General features: G+C 31.4%; 1 protein-coding gene across 1 annotated transcript; it reads left to right on the top strand.

The window, feature by feature from the left end:
* Positions 1–5670: 5670 nt before the first annotated feature.
* LOC141250608 (uncharacterized) lies at positions 5671–7812 on the top strand. The gene is made up of 4 exons (XM_073670030.1): positions 5671–5748; positions 5896–6121; positions 6236–6309; positions 7561–7812. Exons 1-4 carry the CDS (start codon positions 5671–5673, stop codon positions 7810–7812), a joined length of 630 nt encoding a protein of 209 aa, XP_073526131.1.
* Positions 7813–13145: the final 5333 nt, after the last annotated feature.

Here is a 13145-nt window from a genome sequence, read left to right as displayed (position 1 = left end):
CATAATCTAAAGTCTTAGATTAAGACACTTTGTCTTACTCGTTTCATAACAATGCACATGAAAACGCATACGACTGATTTTTTTTAGTCTATAGAAGAGAATTTATTTGGTATTAGATTTTCTAAACATGCATGGCCAAAATAATATGGCAGTTGACAGTAATTTTCGGTTACCAATTTTCAGTTAAAAGAAATAATATAAGAATTTTCGGTTTGTAATTCAAAAAAAGAAATAGTATATCTTAAGAATTCCTGTTTAGTAATTTTCAATTAAAAAATAATATATATTAAGAATAGTATATCTTAACATTTGATAAGATTTGATCAATAAAAAGACATAATATAATAATCTATAGTATATATTAATTTGGAAAATAAAATAAAATAAAAATAAAATTTTGATTAATATTAAGATTTTGTCCTTAAATTAAGAAATAATAATTTATTAGTAGTTAGTGGAGCCAATAAGAAGATGAGAGAGAATAATGGAGTGTCAATAAAATACTGAAAAATAAGAGAGAGGAAAGAGAATAACATAGTCATTCAGATAGTTCAAAATATAGATAAACTCGATAAATGTGTATTATATTTATTAAAACCAAAATTTTAATATAAAAATAAAGCATGTAGGGGATTTTCGTTGGGTTATTTTATTTAATTGTTTCTTAAATAAATTTGGATAAATAGATTCTAGGAGATATAAACATGATATCCATCTCATCAATAAGTAATTATATTTCTATGAATAAATTCTAGGAGATATAAAAATAAAATCAATCTCATAATTAAATACCACTATATTAAAAGATTCTAGGAATAGTATATGTTTCTAAATAGAAAACCGGCTAAGACCAAAATTTGATAAGATTTGATCACTAAAAAGATAATACTCCCTCAGTCCCTTTTTCTGTTTCCTGTTTCTTTTTTCACACTTGTCGATGCATGTATTTTATCGTATATATCTTTAAATATTTTAATCTTAAAATCTTAAATTTTTGATATTTTAAACTACTTATTAAGACGAATCAAATAAGATCACTCATGACTATGTGCTTACTTATATATTGAGAGATATTAGCAAGATTCCCTTAAATAATGAATAGTGTAGAAAAAAAGTGAGAAGAACATAAGGGGACTGAGGGAGTACATCTTAACATTTTGTAGAAATTTTATTTTGAGCCAGTGAAATTTTAATAAATAAGCGGTCATGAACCAATGAAATTTTGGCACATAAGTGAGGATGAGAGAGAATAGTAGAGTCAATCAGAAAGCTCAAAATACTTCTTGTTTAATGTAGATTATAGGAGATGGGTTCGGGTGTGAAGTGCCCTTATGGTGTGAAATGTGAAGAATGTTGAGCCATTAGATTAGAAAATTGAGGGCTGAGATTAAAAGATGTTTTTTTAATGAATCCACGCGGTGGCATTTTGTAATTAATAGTGCACTTTTTTTTACGTTTTCTGGGTGATTTTTTATCCCCTTAGAACTGAACGATTGTGTGTTCTATTTGAACATTAGCGTGTTATATGTGTACCCGAGAAACTTCGCACTTCACACCATAAGTGCACTTCAACCGGATCCTTATTGATAGATTATAGATTATAGATACTTCAAATATAAATTTTTATAATCAATTTCATAATTAAAATATGATTTACTCACATGGATATTAATTTGTACAAATAATAATTTTCTAAGATAGAATTTAGTATATTAGGTAATCAGACAATTTTAGAATCTTACTATCATCTTTTAAGATTTTAAGATATAGTTAATTGATAACATTATTAATTGGATTTGTTTTACAAATAATAATAATTTTGTGTTTGTTCGGGACATCAAACTTTATTGTTTCCTGCAAAAGTTTTTAAGTAATATTCGATATTGAGTATTTCGAATATCCAAATTTATTTTTTCATTTGATCAATCCAACTTCGTTCCCCGCACAAGTCAGATTTAAAGGATCATTTGATTTATAATAAAATTATATTATATTTTTTAATATTGATAAGATCATATAAAAACGATATATGAATGAGGAATTCTATTACAATTGTCGAAATAATGAAGCCAAACATCAATAACTTGGTATACATTTTTTTAAGTTTATTCACCATAATCTGATATGAAGTTTATCCAATACTTAATTTTTTGTCATTTGATCAATTAAATCTCGTGCTTGACACAGATGATCAACTTTTACGGATCTATATTACATAATCCAAATATGTGAGAATTTTGATCTACACTGATAAACGATCCTAAAACTCTATTTATAATAAGGTCTGTTATTCTATTTATTAAAATGTATAATAGATAGAAAACAGCAAGTGAAGAGCAATAGGAGACAAGAGAAGAGTGCACAAAATACATATAGAATTAGAATCAAAGTTGTATGTAATATTGATTATGTAAACCATAATTATATAAACAACTACTTTGAATAATATCCTAATAATCGATCAGGTCAAATCATTATCACCAGAATTGATTTTTCCAGTCCAGATTAATTTTGGATGGGCTCTGTTTGGTAATCCGTTATAATATCATTTATAGAATAAGGATCCGGTGAAAACAATCCTTATAGTGTGAAGTGCAAACTTTCTCGGGTACACATATAACACACTAACGTTCACATATAACACGCTAATGTTCACATCTAAAGGGATAAAAAAATCACCCAGAAAACGTAAAAAAAATAAAAATAACAGTTCACCATTAATTATAAAAATGCCACCGCGTGGATTCATTAAAAAACCCATCTTTTAATCTCAGTCCTCCATTTTCTAATCTAATGGCTCAACATGCTTCGCACTTCACACATAAGGGTTGTTTTCACCGGAACTCACCTCATCATTTATAATAATAATAGATGTGTTTTTAAGAAATAAGATCCGCTGTGAAGTGTCCTTATGGTGTGAAGTGCGAAGTTTCTCGGGTACACATATAATACGGTAATGTTCACATATAACACGCAATCCTTCAGTTCTATAGGGATAGAAAAGTCACCCAGAAAACGTAAAAAAAAGAGTTCACCATTAATTACAAAAATGCCACCGCGTGGATTCATTAAAAAAACCATCTTTTAATCTCAGCCCTCCATTTTCTAATCTAATGACTCAACATTTTTCAGATTTCACACCATAAGGGCACTTCACACCGGAACCCACCTCGTGTTTTTAAAGCTTTGAAGTGTGCAAAATTTCTCACAAAAAACATTTCTAAGATACTAATTACTTGAAAAAAATTAATTTAACTATTTTCTAAAATTCAATGTGTGTAATGAGAGCATTTGTTCTTTTAGTACACCCCTATATAATTTTTTCTCTCTATATTTTAAAAAAATTCATTTTTATTTTATTTTCATAATTATTTATTGTTTGATTTTTTTTATTCTAATTCTAGAAAAAATCATAATTATCGAAAGTTACTAGCAAATCTGTAATTCTTGAAAAATGCACTCATATACTGTTTTCTAATCACACTAATAATTCTTTATTAATAGATAGATAGGTAAATTAGACTATTCTCTACTGCCCAGTGCCATTCTATCTCTTTGTTACTATATGTTTGTTCTACTTTTGTCCTTTTGTATTACACCTCATATATATTTTATAGCTTAAAAAATATTTTTATAACTTTATAATTTAGTTAAACATATAAATGTTTTAAATTTGATCAGTTTCTTCTAACTAAATTTACATTTTTTATTCCTGTAAAGGAAAAATGAATTGTGGAAGAAAATTAAATTTGAATTCCGAATTCATATTTTTCTATGATCTTGCACTAAGAAACCTTATAATCTAGATCAATCCACCTAGCTTGTATCTGATCTGACTTCTTAACGTAATCGTTGGATTGTTTTTATTTATCTTATCTTCTTTCTAACAATATTGCATCTCTTTTTATGTACATTATAATTTTTTTATAGTTTTTAAAAGAGTTTAAACTTTCAATAAATATTTTTTAAGAATAAAGATTAAAGAAAAACATGTAAAAGAGAGATGAAAATGCTAAATAGAATGAATTTATTAATCGAATTTATAAGGAATAGAGGATAGAAGAAATTCACTAATGGAATTTACGAATACTAGATTAAATTATTTAATATTTTAGCACACTCTTAGAATTTAATTATATATTAGATAGATAGGTTAGATAAATCAGATATATATTAGATATTAGATTAGGCGATTAGATTAGATTTTTAAAAAGAGATCCTAAAATAGTATTTATAAATGAACAGACAAGGTATTTATTGAAAAATAGGCTATATTGACAATGGCGATAGTGTAATTAATAAAGTATATATATACCATTTTCTTTTCAACAATTTTTTTGTCTTTAGCAGTTTTTTAGTTACTTCGAATATAATATATATATTAGATACTAAATTACATTTTAATGTGAATATTGCTAGATTTTTGATAATAAGTTAGGATATGTATATATATCATAACAGTATATTTTGAATACATAAATTGAAAATCGTAATAGTAAGATTCCGTTCGGCAAAAGTAGATGAATTTATTTTTTTCATCTAGATGAAACATGGTACATGAATTAAAATTAGATGAAAAGTAAATAAAATGAATGATATGTGAAATTTAACTAGCTAGATGAAATACTTGAGATAAAAAAGTGTTCGGTAAATGGTATAGATGAAATTGCACAATCTTGATAAGCTACAAAGGAGAAGGTAGCTGAAAATTGAACAATCTTCATAATGCCAAATGACCAACTTTTAGAGAAATCAGATGAAAAATGATAAACTAGATGAAATTGATAATCAGCTAAATTTCTAATATGAAATACTGTCAACGACAAAAAAATTACCATATTATACTACTCCCTCTGTCCCTTAATATAAAACTTGTTTCCTTTTTTGGTGTTCCCTAAAATTCTTTCCATTTCACAAACTTTCCATTTATAAACAACTTTTATCACCTATTTTAACCTCATCACAGTTTCTAAAATCCAATCATACCCTCATACAACTCATAAAATTACCCACTTTTACCTCTTACACACCCTCATTTAATTCTTTCACATCCATCACATCACAAGACAACCCATTTTCTTTTTCTCATTTATTTTATCTCTCACATTTATCTCTCTCCTATTTTTTACTCTCTCCTAATTATCAATACATCATTATTACTTAATTGTACTTTGTACCTTCCCCTTTCCAACCTTTCCTTAATTTTCAATCTTTTGTCCAAATAGAAAGACCATTTAGGATGGAGGGAGTAGCTTTCATCGTTTAAGCTAGTAACGAACTATTCCTAATATAATAACACTAATTACAGAAACACTAATTAAATATTGATGGGCGCCGTACGTAGAGAAGATTTTCATACTAGTCGGCGCTAGAGACTAGATATTATTGACCACGTAATCTATGCAAGTGATCCAGCTTGTACAACTGCATGAACAATTAAGAAGTATTAGTCAAACTCACCAGCCTTAATTGATCCAACCATTAATTCGTAAACACTTGCTTACGTCATGTATAGATCATGTACGTACTATATATAACCTCTATTATCGATCTCCATCGTATCATATAAACTTCTAACGGAAGTTCGCAAATCGTAACAGGACATATATATACAACATACATACTGTATCGATAAATCACAAATGGAGTCACCTAAAATGATGGCCATTCATGGAGAAGATAGTAGTAAAACCTGCAAACCGGGAGTCCACTCTGCTTGCCACTTTGGATACCATTCTTGATCACATGGTAATTCATATACGTCAACTACTTTTCTTTTTAACATTTTGAACTGCTGCCTAGATATATGAGTTTATTAGTTTTGAGTACGATAACGTTTAGGCCGTTCACTAATTTTTGGGTTGATTTAATTTTTTAATTCGTCACTGGTTGCAGAGTAAGTGGATGGCGGCGGCAGTGGTAGGTGGAGTGATGATGTGGAGGTGGGACAGTGAAGGAATGTGGGGGGCGATGGGGGCCCTTGCAAACTGGGGATTGTCGACGGTGTTGAAGAAGCTCATCGGACAACCACGTCCCTCTCCTGTCAAGAAATCTGATCCAGGAATGCCTTCTTCCCATTCTCAATCACTCTTCTACGCCTTCACCTTTTTGACTTTATCAGGTATGGAATACATTCAATGTAATTGCAAAAACATATAATGTCTAACATGTAAACTAAGGAATTAATTTTCCTTTGTCAAATGATTTTATGATGCGTGAATTTCTTTGTGTATAGTCTCGGAATTGGTTGGGACAAATCACGTGACTTATAGCCTTGGAGGAGTCGCTATTTACTTTTCCTCTTATCTCGTAAGTATTCATCCCGACATGATACTATATCTATTTCAAAACATAGAACCTCTTAGCAATAGATACAAATATCAAAAAGCATGCAGTCTATAGACGCATCATTATAAAGTTGTTAACACATATGAAATCTGTATGTCGTGATGATAAAGACAAAGTACAAATTAAAAAAAACTGGTGTCTTTTTATATATATAGAGGGTGAATATTATGTTATAAGTATCAAAGCAATCAACCAATCACTCCTATAATTGATACTTATGAGTTGCATAATGAATTAACATACAATCTAATATGCTAATCTTATTTTATCTTCTTAATATATTATAAACTTAACACATGTCAAATAAAATAAAGAAATAAATGATATCAAATACTTACTATACCCTATTATTTGAACATCCACTTTATTAGACTCAATATTTATTGGATCGTTGCACATGGAATCCGGAAATCAACATTAATACAACAAAATTTAAGCTTCTGATATATTTTAAATTAAATAGATGATAAATTTATTATCATAGACTAGGCGCTATCACCATAATGAATTAACATACAATCTAATATGCCAATCTTAGTTTATCTTCTTAATATATTATAAACTTGACATAGGTCAAATACAATAAAGAAATAAATGCTATCAAATACTTACTATACCCTATTATTTGAACATCCATTTTATTAGACTCAATATTTATTGGATGGTTGCACATGAAATCCAGAAATTCACGTTAATAAAATAAAATGTAAGCTTCTAATATATTTTAAATTAAATAAATGATAAATTTGTTATCATAGACTAGGCGTTATCACCCTCATAATAGGCATCTCAATATTTTAATCTTACTTTAATGTCTAAAGATTAACTTCATCTTAATCACAATTTATCTATCTAATATCTATTCTAATATACTATAAAACTAGCATAGGAAATAGAAGTAATTGTCTCTTTGATTATCTTTACAAACTTGAATACGTCCTTCATAATATTAATTTTGTATGATAAACAAAATATAATATTAAGATCACTTAGATTAATTTATGAGTTGTGGTTATACATTGGGCTTTAAAAAGAATTTTTTGTTCGAAGTCTATTTAGATTTTTAAATAAAGTAGATATGTTTAAAGGAGATATTATTTCCAGAAGATATTTATATACTGACACAAAAAGTTTATGATTTAAGGATTTAATCATAAATTGGTATTCATTTGGACGTGTACCTAATTAAATTATGTTGTTGAATTGAAACAGTCATGGTTAAGGGTGACACAAAGATATCATACACGTAATCAAGTGGTTGTAGGCGCGCTCTTGGGAACTCTCTTTTGCGTTGTGTGGCTGTATGCATGGACCGTGCTCGTCTCCCATCTATTTCGATCATTTTTGTGGGTTCGGCTTGTCATAGTTCTCGGTGCAGTCTCCTTCTCGATGGTTCTCTTCAAGATCACTGTTGCAACGTTTTATCATAGAAGGAAAACACGGGTCACACAACCAGGCAAATAGTCGCATGACAAGGCGACCAAAAAGGATGCGAACATGGTGCCCCCCTTGTTGTAGGACTTAGTCTATTGTATGGTATTATTTATTAATTATATCATTCCACATTTCTTCATGTTTATTTCGTTTCTATTTTGGATTTGCGTTCATCTTACATGATGAGCCGACCTATTAGGTAAAAATAAGGTCCAAGACACAAATCCTAAGGCTACCTTTTTCTTACAATTATATAAGAATTGCAAAATTTTAGATGAATGTTTATCTTACATCCTTTACATATGCGTGACCCTTGACTTTAAATCCATTTTTAATGTCGTGCTAAACTCTACAAACCTCTTTCACAAAACAAACACTTGTCAACCTGTAATCTTGAAGGTTATTACTTATTCGATTTACTTGAAGAGTTGAAACGATGAAATCGAAGAGTTGGAACGATGAACCTTTTTCCATGATCTGACATTTAAGGTGATTTGATGTCAGTTAGATCATATCAAATGCTACCATATCCAAACTTAAGGTTCTAATATTATGTTCTCCTTTATCACCATTAAACAAAAACTTGATTGACTTCTGTACACGTTTTTTGGATTAAAAAACACCCATTTTGCATTTTTTTCTAAATTTACGTAGAGATTTTCAAAATGAGCATATACCTATGAAATCGGACCAAAATAGACTTCATCATCCATGTAAAAAGAACAAAAAAACTAGGAAACCCTACTGCAACCTAGGTTTTCTAAAGCGCAACCTCGACCCGCCCTGATGTGATATTATTTCACCAAATACGTGGCATGTTTTCTAAATTCCGAATCCGTCCTTCCCTATATGAAATTTATCTTTTTCTTAGTTTTCATATGTTCTGGATTTAAATTTCTAGATAATTCCTAGATATTATTTTATCATTTTTCATTGGTGACGCGACTCTATCTTATCAGCTTGTCTTGCTGTCCGAACGCACTAGATTCTTCCTCCTGGCACTGAAATACTAACGTCACTCCACTCGACGTCTCGATTTCTCGCCGAAGTTATGTTGGCATGAAGACTCGACCTTTTTCCTTGATTGGACCATGATATGACATCCTACTTCAGGAATAACAACTATAATGAGTATAAAAATTACAAGGCCATAATACATTTCTTCATCGGTATGCCCACCATTGGTTGTCTCGCACTGAAGATATTTCGTGATGTAGTCGTCAGACTCATGGAAATATGGGTGAACCTAGTATTTCTCATGACTCGTCACTTTGCTCCAGAATACAATGAATAAGCTAATGTTGATCGCACCTTTATTGAAGTAGACCTCCACCCATGGTCCATAAATAGCGTGCCCGTGTGCACTCCTTGCTCTGCTCAAGTGCGATCCTTCTCTCTCAACATTTACAAAAGGTACCCCGGGTTGCATTGATCCCCCAAGAATACTAGATTTCTCGATTTTGGCTGGTTAATTGAGAAATGAGTGAGATTCACTTTCAAAACAAATATCCCTTTCCTTTTTGCGGTGGTTTTGAGAATTTTTTTACCATAATAATCTAAATGAGAGCTATTTGATGCATGTCCTGACTTTAACAGTGTGCCATTTTATAGTAACTGTACTTATTTAGTTGTGTAATAATCACGCCTGTTTGCTTTGATAAAAGCTCAAACTGATCCTAGAACCTTAGATGATACCTCAACATAATATATTGCTAATTTCATCAATTTTGGTCATGGAATACATCGAACATTTTCATAAGATCATCATCACTTTGCAACTTCAAACTTAGAGTTGGCTGATATGAAGAGAGCATTCCTTTCTTTGAAGCCTCCTTGTTTAAATCAACAAATAGATCGAGAACAATACAAAGGTTTATGACCGGCTTTAATTTATAGCTTTCCATGTGTAACTCATTCTCATTAATATTTTATCGCGCATCCTGCATGAGGATAACAAACCAAAACCCAATAAAATCAAGCTGAGATTGTAAGTTATAATACAGATTAATAGATCATCATAATTTAGTCCAAATTCCATGATTATACTGGTTGCGATTCCAATAGAAAATAGGAAAACATCTAAATAACATCCCTTTACAAGCTCAAAACAAAACAATGATATCCTAATGTTAGGGTTTGGATGTAAAATGTCTAAAGTTTTCACTCACATATGAAAGAGAGACAATGTATATAGTATATATTGGCTTTCCGGTTTTGTTACTTGTACTAACTTATTGGACATTTAAGTTTCGGAATGGAAATTAATTTCGTTTCCGATTCTTAAATGATTTCAAACGTTCTTAAACAGATTTGAACGAGTCTTCCGGTTTGGAAAAGTCCGAGCCGTTCCTGTCTTCCCCCCACGATTCTATAACCTTCCACGTTCATAGTGATGGAGTTAATGGGGTTGAGTCATTTAAAAAAAAGATGGAGCTCTCTTCTTTTCTGCACACACAAAAACAAAAATCATTCATCTTTACAAACACTAAAGAATCTGAGCATCCCAATTGATTCCACTTCTCCATTGGCAAGAGTCCGTAATCCGAGAGTGTTGTGCTAACCTAGGAGGCCGGCTCCAACTATTGTTGTACTGCGATGCAACAAACGTTTTTTAATTGGTTTTCAAAATATATCTCGACTAGCCCATACATCTGTTTTCGATTTCTACTAACAATTTAGAAGCTATTTTATTGATAAAATAAGAATGCGGAAGGCTCAGTTTCTCAAGCCAATCATCAATCTGTCGAACCTTGCTGATTTGGACGGATTATGTTCTTCTTCAACCTCCACCTGCTGAATCGTCTGTTATAATGCAACCCGTCGGTTCTGGTTCTGAAGTAATTCTAGTGGACACTTCAATAAAGAAGAAGGAGAAAGAGGTTGATGAAGAGACTCTAAAGAAGTACAAACGAGACAACAAGATGGTTTTTAGTCACATCCTCAGCCATGTCTCAAACCCAATCCTTGACCTGATTACTCCTCTAAAGTCTGCAAAGGCAATGTGAGAGTTGCTCGAAGCCAAATATTCATCTGATGATGTTGGGAAGAGAAAGTATATCTGCGGGATATTTATGCAGTTCAAGATGGTCGACGCCAAGCCGATCATGAATCAAGTTCATGAGTATGAGAATCTGGTGGCGGACATCCTGGCTGAAGGGATAAATATGTGTGAAGTCCTATAGGTGAATTTCCAAATCGAGTTCTTGATTCCTGGACCAGATACATGAACCATCTGAAGCAAAAGAAGAAGTTGGTTAATCTTGTCAATCACATGAAGATCGAAGAGGCTAAATGCCTCAAAGATAGGTTTGCTCCTAAGAAATTTGCTAACTCAGTCTAGGTTGATTATAAGAAATCTTGAAATGTGAACAAGTTCAAAAAGATGGATCATCTGCTCTCAATTTCAAGAAGGACAGGGTTCAGAATAATAAGGGTCCAAAATTGAAAAAGCAAGGCAATCCAACTGAGAAGTCCAAGGCAAGCTACTATGTTTGTGGAAAACCATGTTATAAGGCATCCCATTTTTTTTTTGCAAAAAAGACATCCGCCAAATGCTAATCAAGTCAATGTTGTAGAGGGACTGCTAAATCTAATTTCCATGGTCACCAAGGTCAACTTTGTTGCTGCCACAACCAATTAGATGTTCGACTCTGGTTCAACCAGTCACATCTGTGCCAAGCGGGAGCTTATGGTTGATTTTGAAGAAGTTGATGATGTTGACCTTGTCTAAATGGGGAATTTTGCAACTGATCAAGTGATGGGAAAGGGGAAACTAAGCTTGAAGCTTACTTCAGGGAAGTCTCTCATACTACAGAATGTTCTATTTGTGCCTTTCATGCATTGAAATCTAATTTCTTCTGGTTTTCTTGAAGTTGCTGGCATAAAACAAGTTATTGCATCTCTACGAATGATGAATTTGTAGGAAAAATATATAGGACTAATCTGTTATATGTGCTTGGGCCCATTATTGATAACGAAATTGGTTCTTCTGCTTATATCATTGAGTCTTTGCATTTATGACATACTAGACTTGGACACTTGATGGTTGATTTTGTCAATCGTTTGCATGAAATGGGTTTTATCTCGAATTTGACCAAAAGTGATAATAGAAAATGTGATGTAAGTGATGAGGCTGAATTTAAGAAGAAGCCTTTTACATATGTGAATGAAAGGATATTTGATTTGTTGGAATTAGTCCATTCAAACTTGGTAGAATTTAGAAGCATTGTAGGTGGAGGTTGTAGAAATATTATATAACCTTTTTAGATGATCATTCGAGATACACCAAATTATATTTATTGAGATCCAAAGATGAAGATGAAGATTGCTTTAAAATTATAAGGCTTATGTAGAAAACCAATTGAATAGTAAGACCTAAAGGATTAGATCAGATAGAAGAAGTAAGTATATCACTTATATATTTGGAAATATTTTCCGAGAAAAATAGTATAATTCTTGTATTTACAGCTCCATACAACCCACGACAAAATGACATAGGTGAAAGGAACAACAAAACTATAAAAGAAATGGTGAATGTCTCACTCTGGAGTTCTGGTGTACTTGACTATATGTGGGGTGAGGCTGTATTGACTGAAAACCATATTCTCAACAGAGTACCTCACAAGAGCTAGATAAAACACCCTACGAGTTATGGAAAGACAATGCGCCTAACCTTAATTTATTTTATTGTGTGGGGGTGTCTACCTGAAGTGGGATTGCACGCATTTAAAGTTGATGCAATCGGATCTAAGACATTAATGTTGTGTTTCTTGGATATGTCCATAATAAAGCTACTTATCGATTCATCCTTTTGAGTGATTGTTTTTGTGTGAATAGAGATATGCAGAATTCTTTGAGCATGTATTTCATGTAAAGAATTTTTTTGTGCAAATTGATTATGTACCTAGTATTGCATCTTTGTCTAGGAGTTTACCTTCTAAACCAATTCATGAAATTGAATCTAGGAAGAGTTACAGATAAAAGAATAACTAGCTTTGGTCCTGATTTTGTGACTTCTTTATTGATTGAACTCAATGATGTAGATGAACTAAATGAGACATTCATTAGTGTTCATATGCTAGAGGATGACCCTAAGACATATGATGGATCTGTGAGTTCACTAGATGCTAGTTTCTTGATAGATGCAATTAAAAGTGAAATAGAATCAGTTATGTCTAATCACACATGGGAACTAGTAGAGATGCCTAAGAGAAATAAATCCATTGGATGTAAGTGTATATTTAAGAAGAAACTTAAGATAGATGACTCTGTTGAAATATATAAGGCTAGACTAGTTATTAAAAGTTCACTCAAAAATATGAAATTGACTTCTTTGATACTTATTCTCATGTAACTAAGATCTC

Source organism: Phyllobates terribilis, unplaced genomic scaffold (assembly GCF_046119375.1).
Source record: "Phyllobates terribilis strain yellow unplaced genomic scaffold, ASM4611937v1 Scaffold_5929__1_contigs__length_48171, whole genome shotgun sequence".
In the NCBI taxonomy this organism is placed as follows: domain Eukaryota; kingdom Metazoa; phylum Chordata; class Amphibia; order Anura; family Dendrobatidae; genus Phyllobates; species Phyllobates terribilis.
The sequence above is the reverse complement of the archived record's forward strand: the minus strand, read 5'-3'. Positions and strand labels throughout refer to the sequence as shown.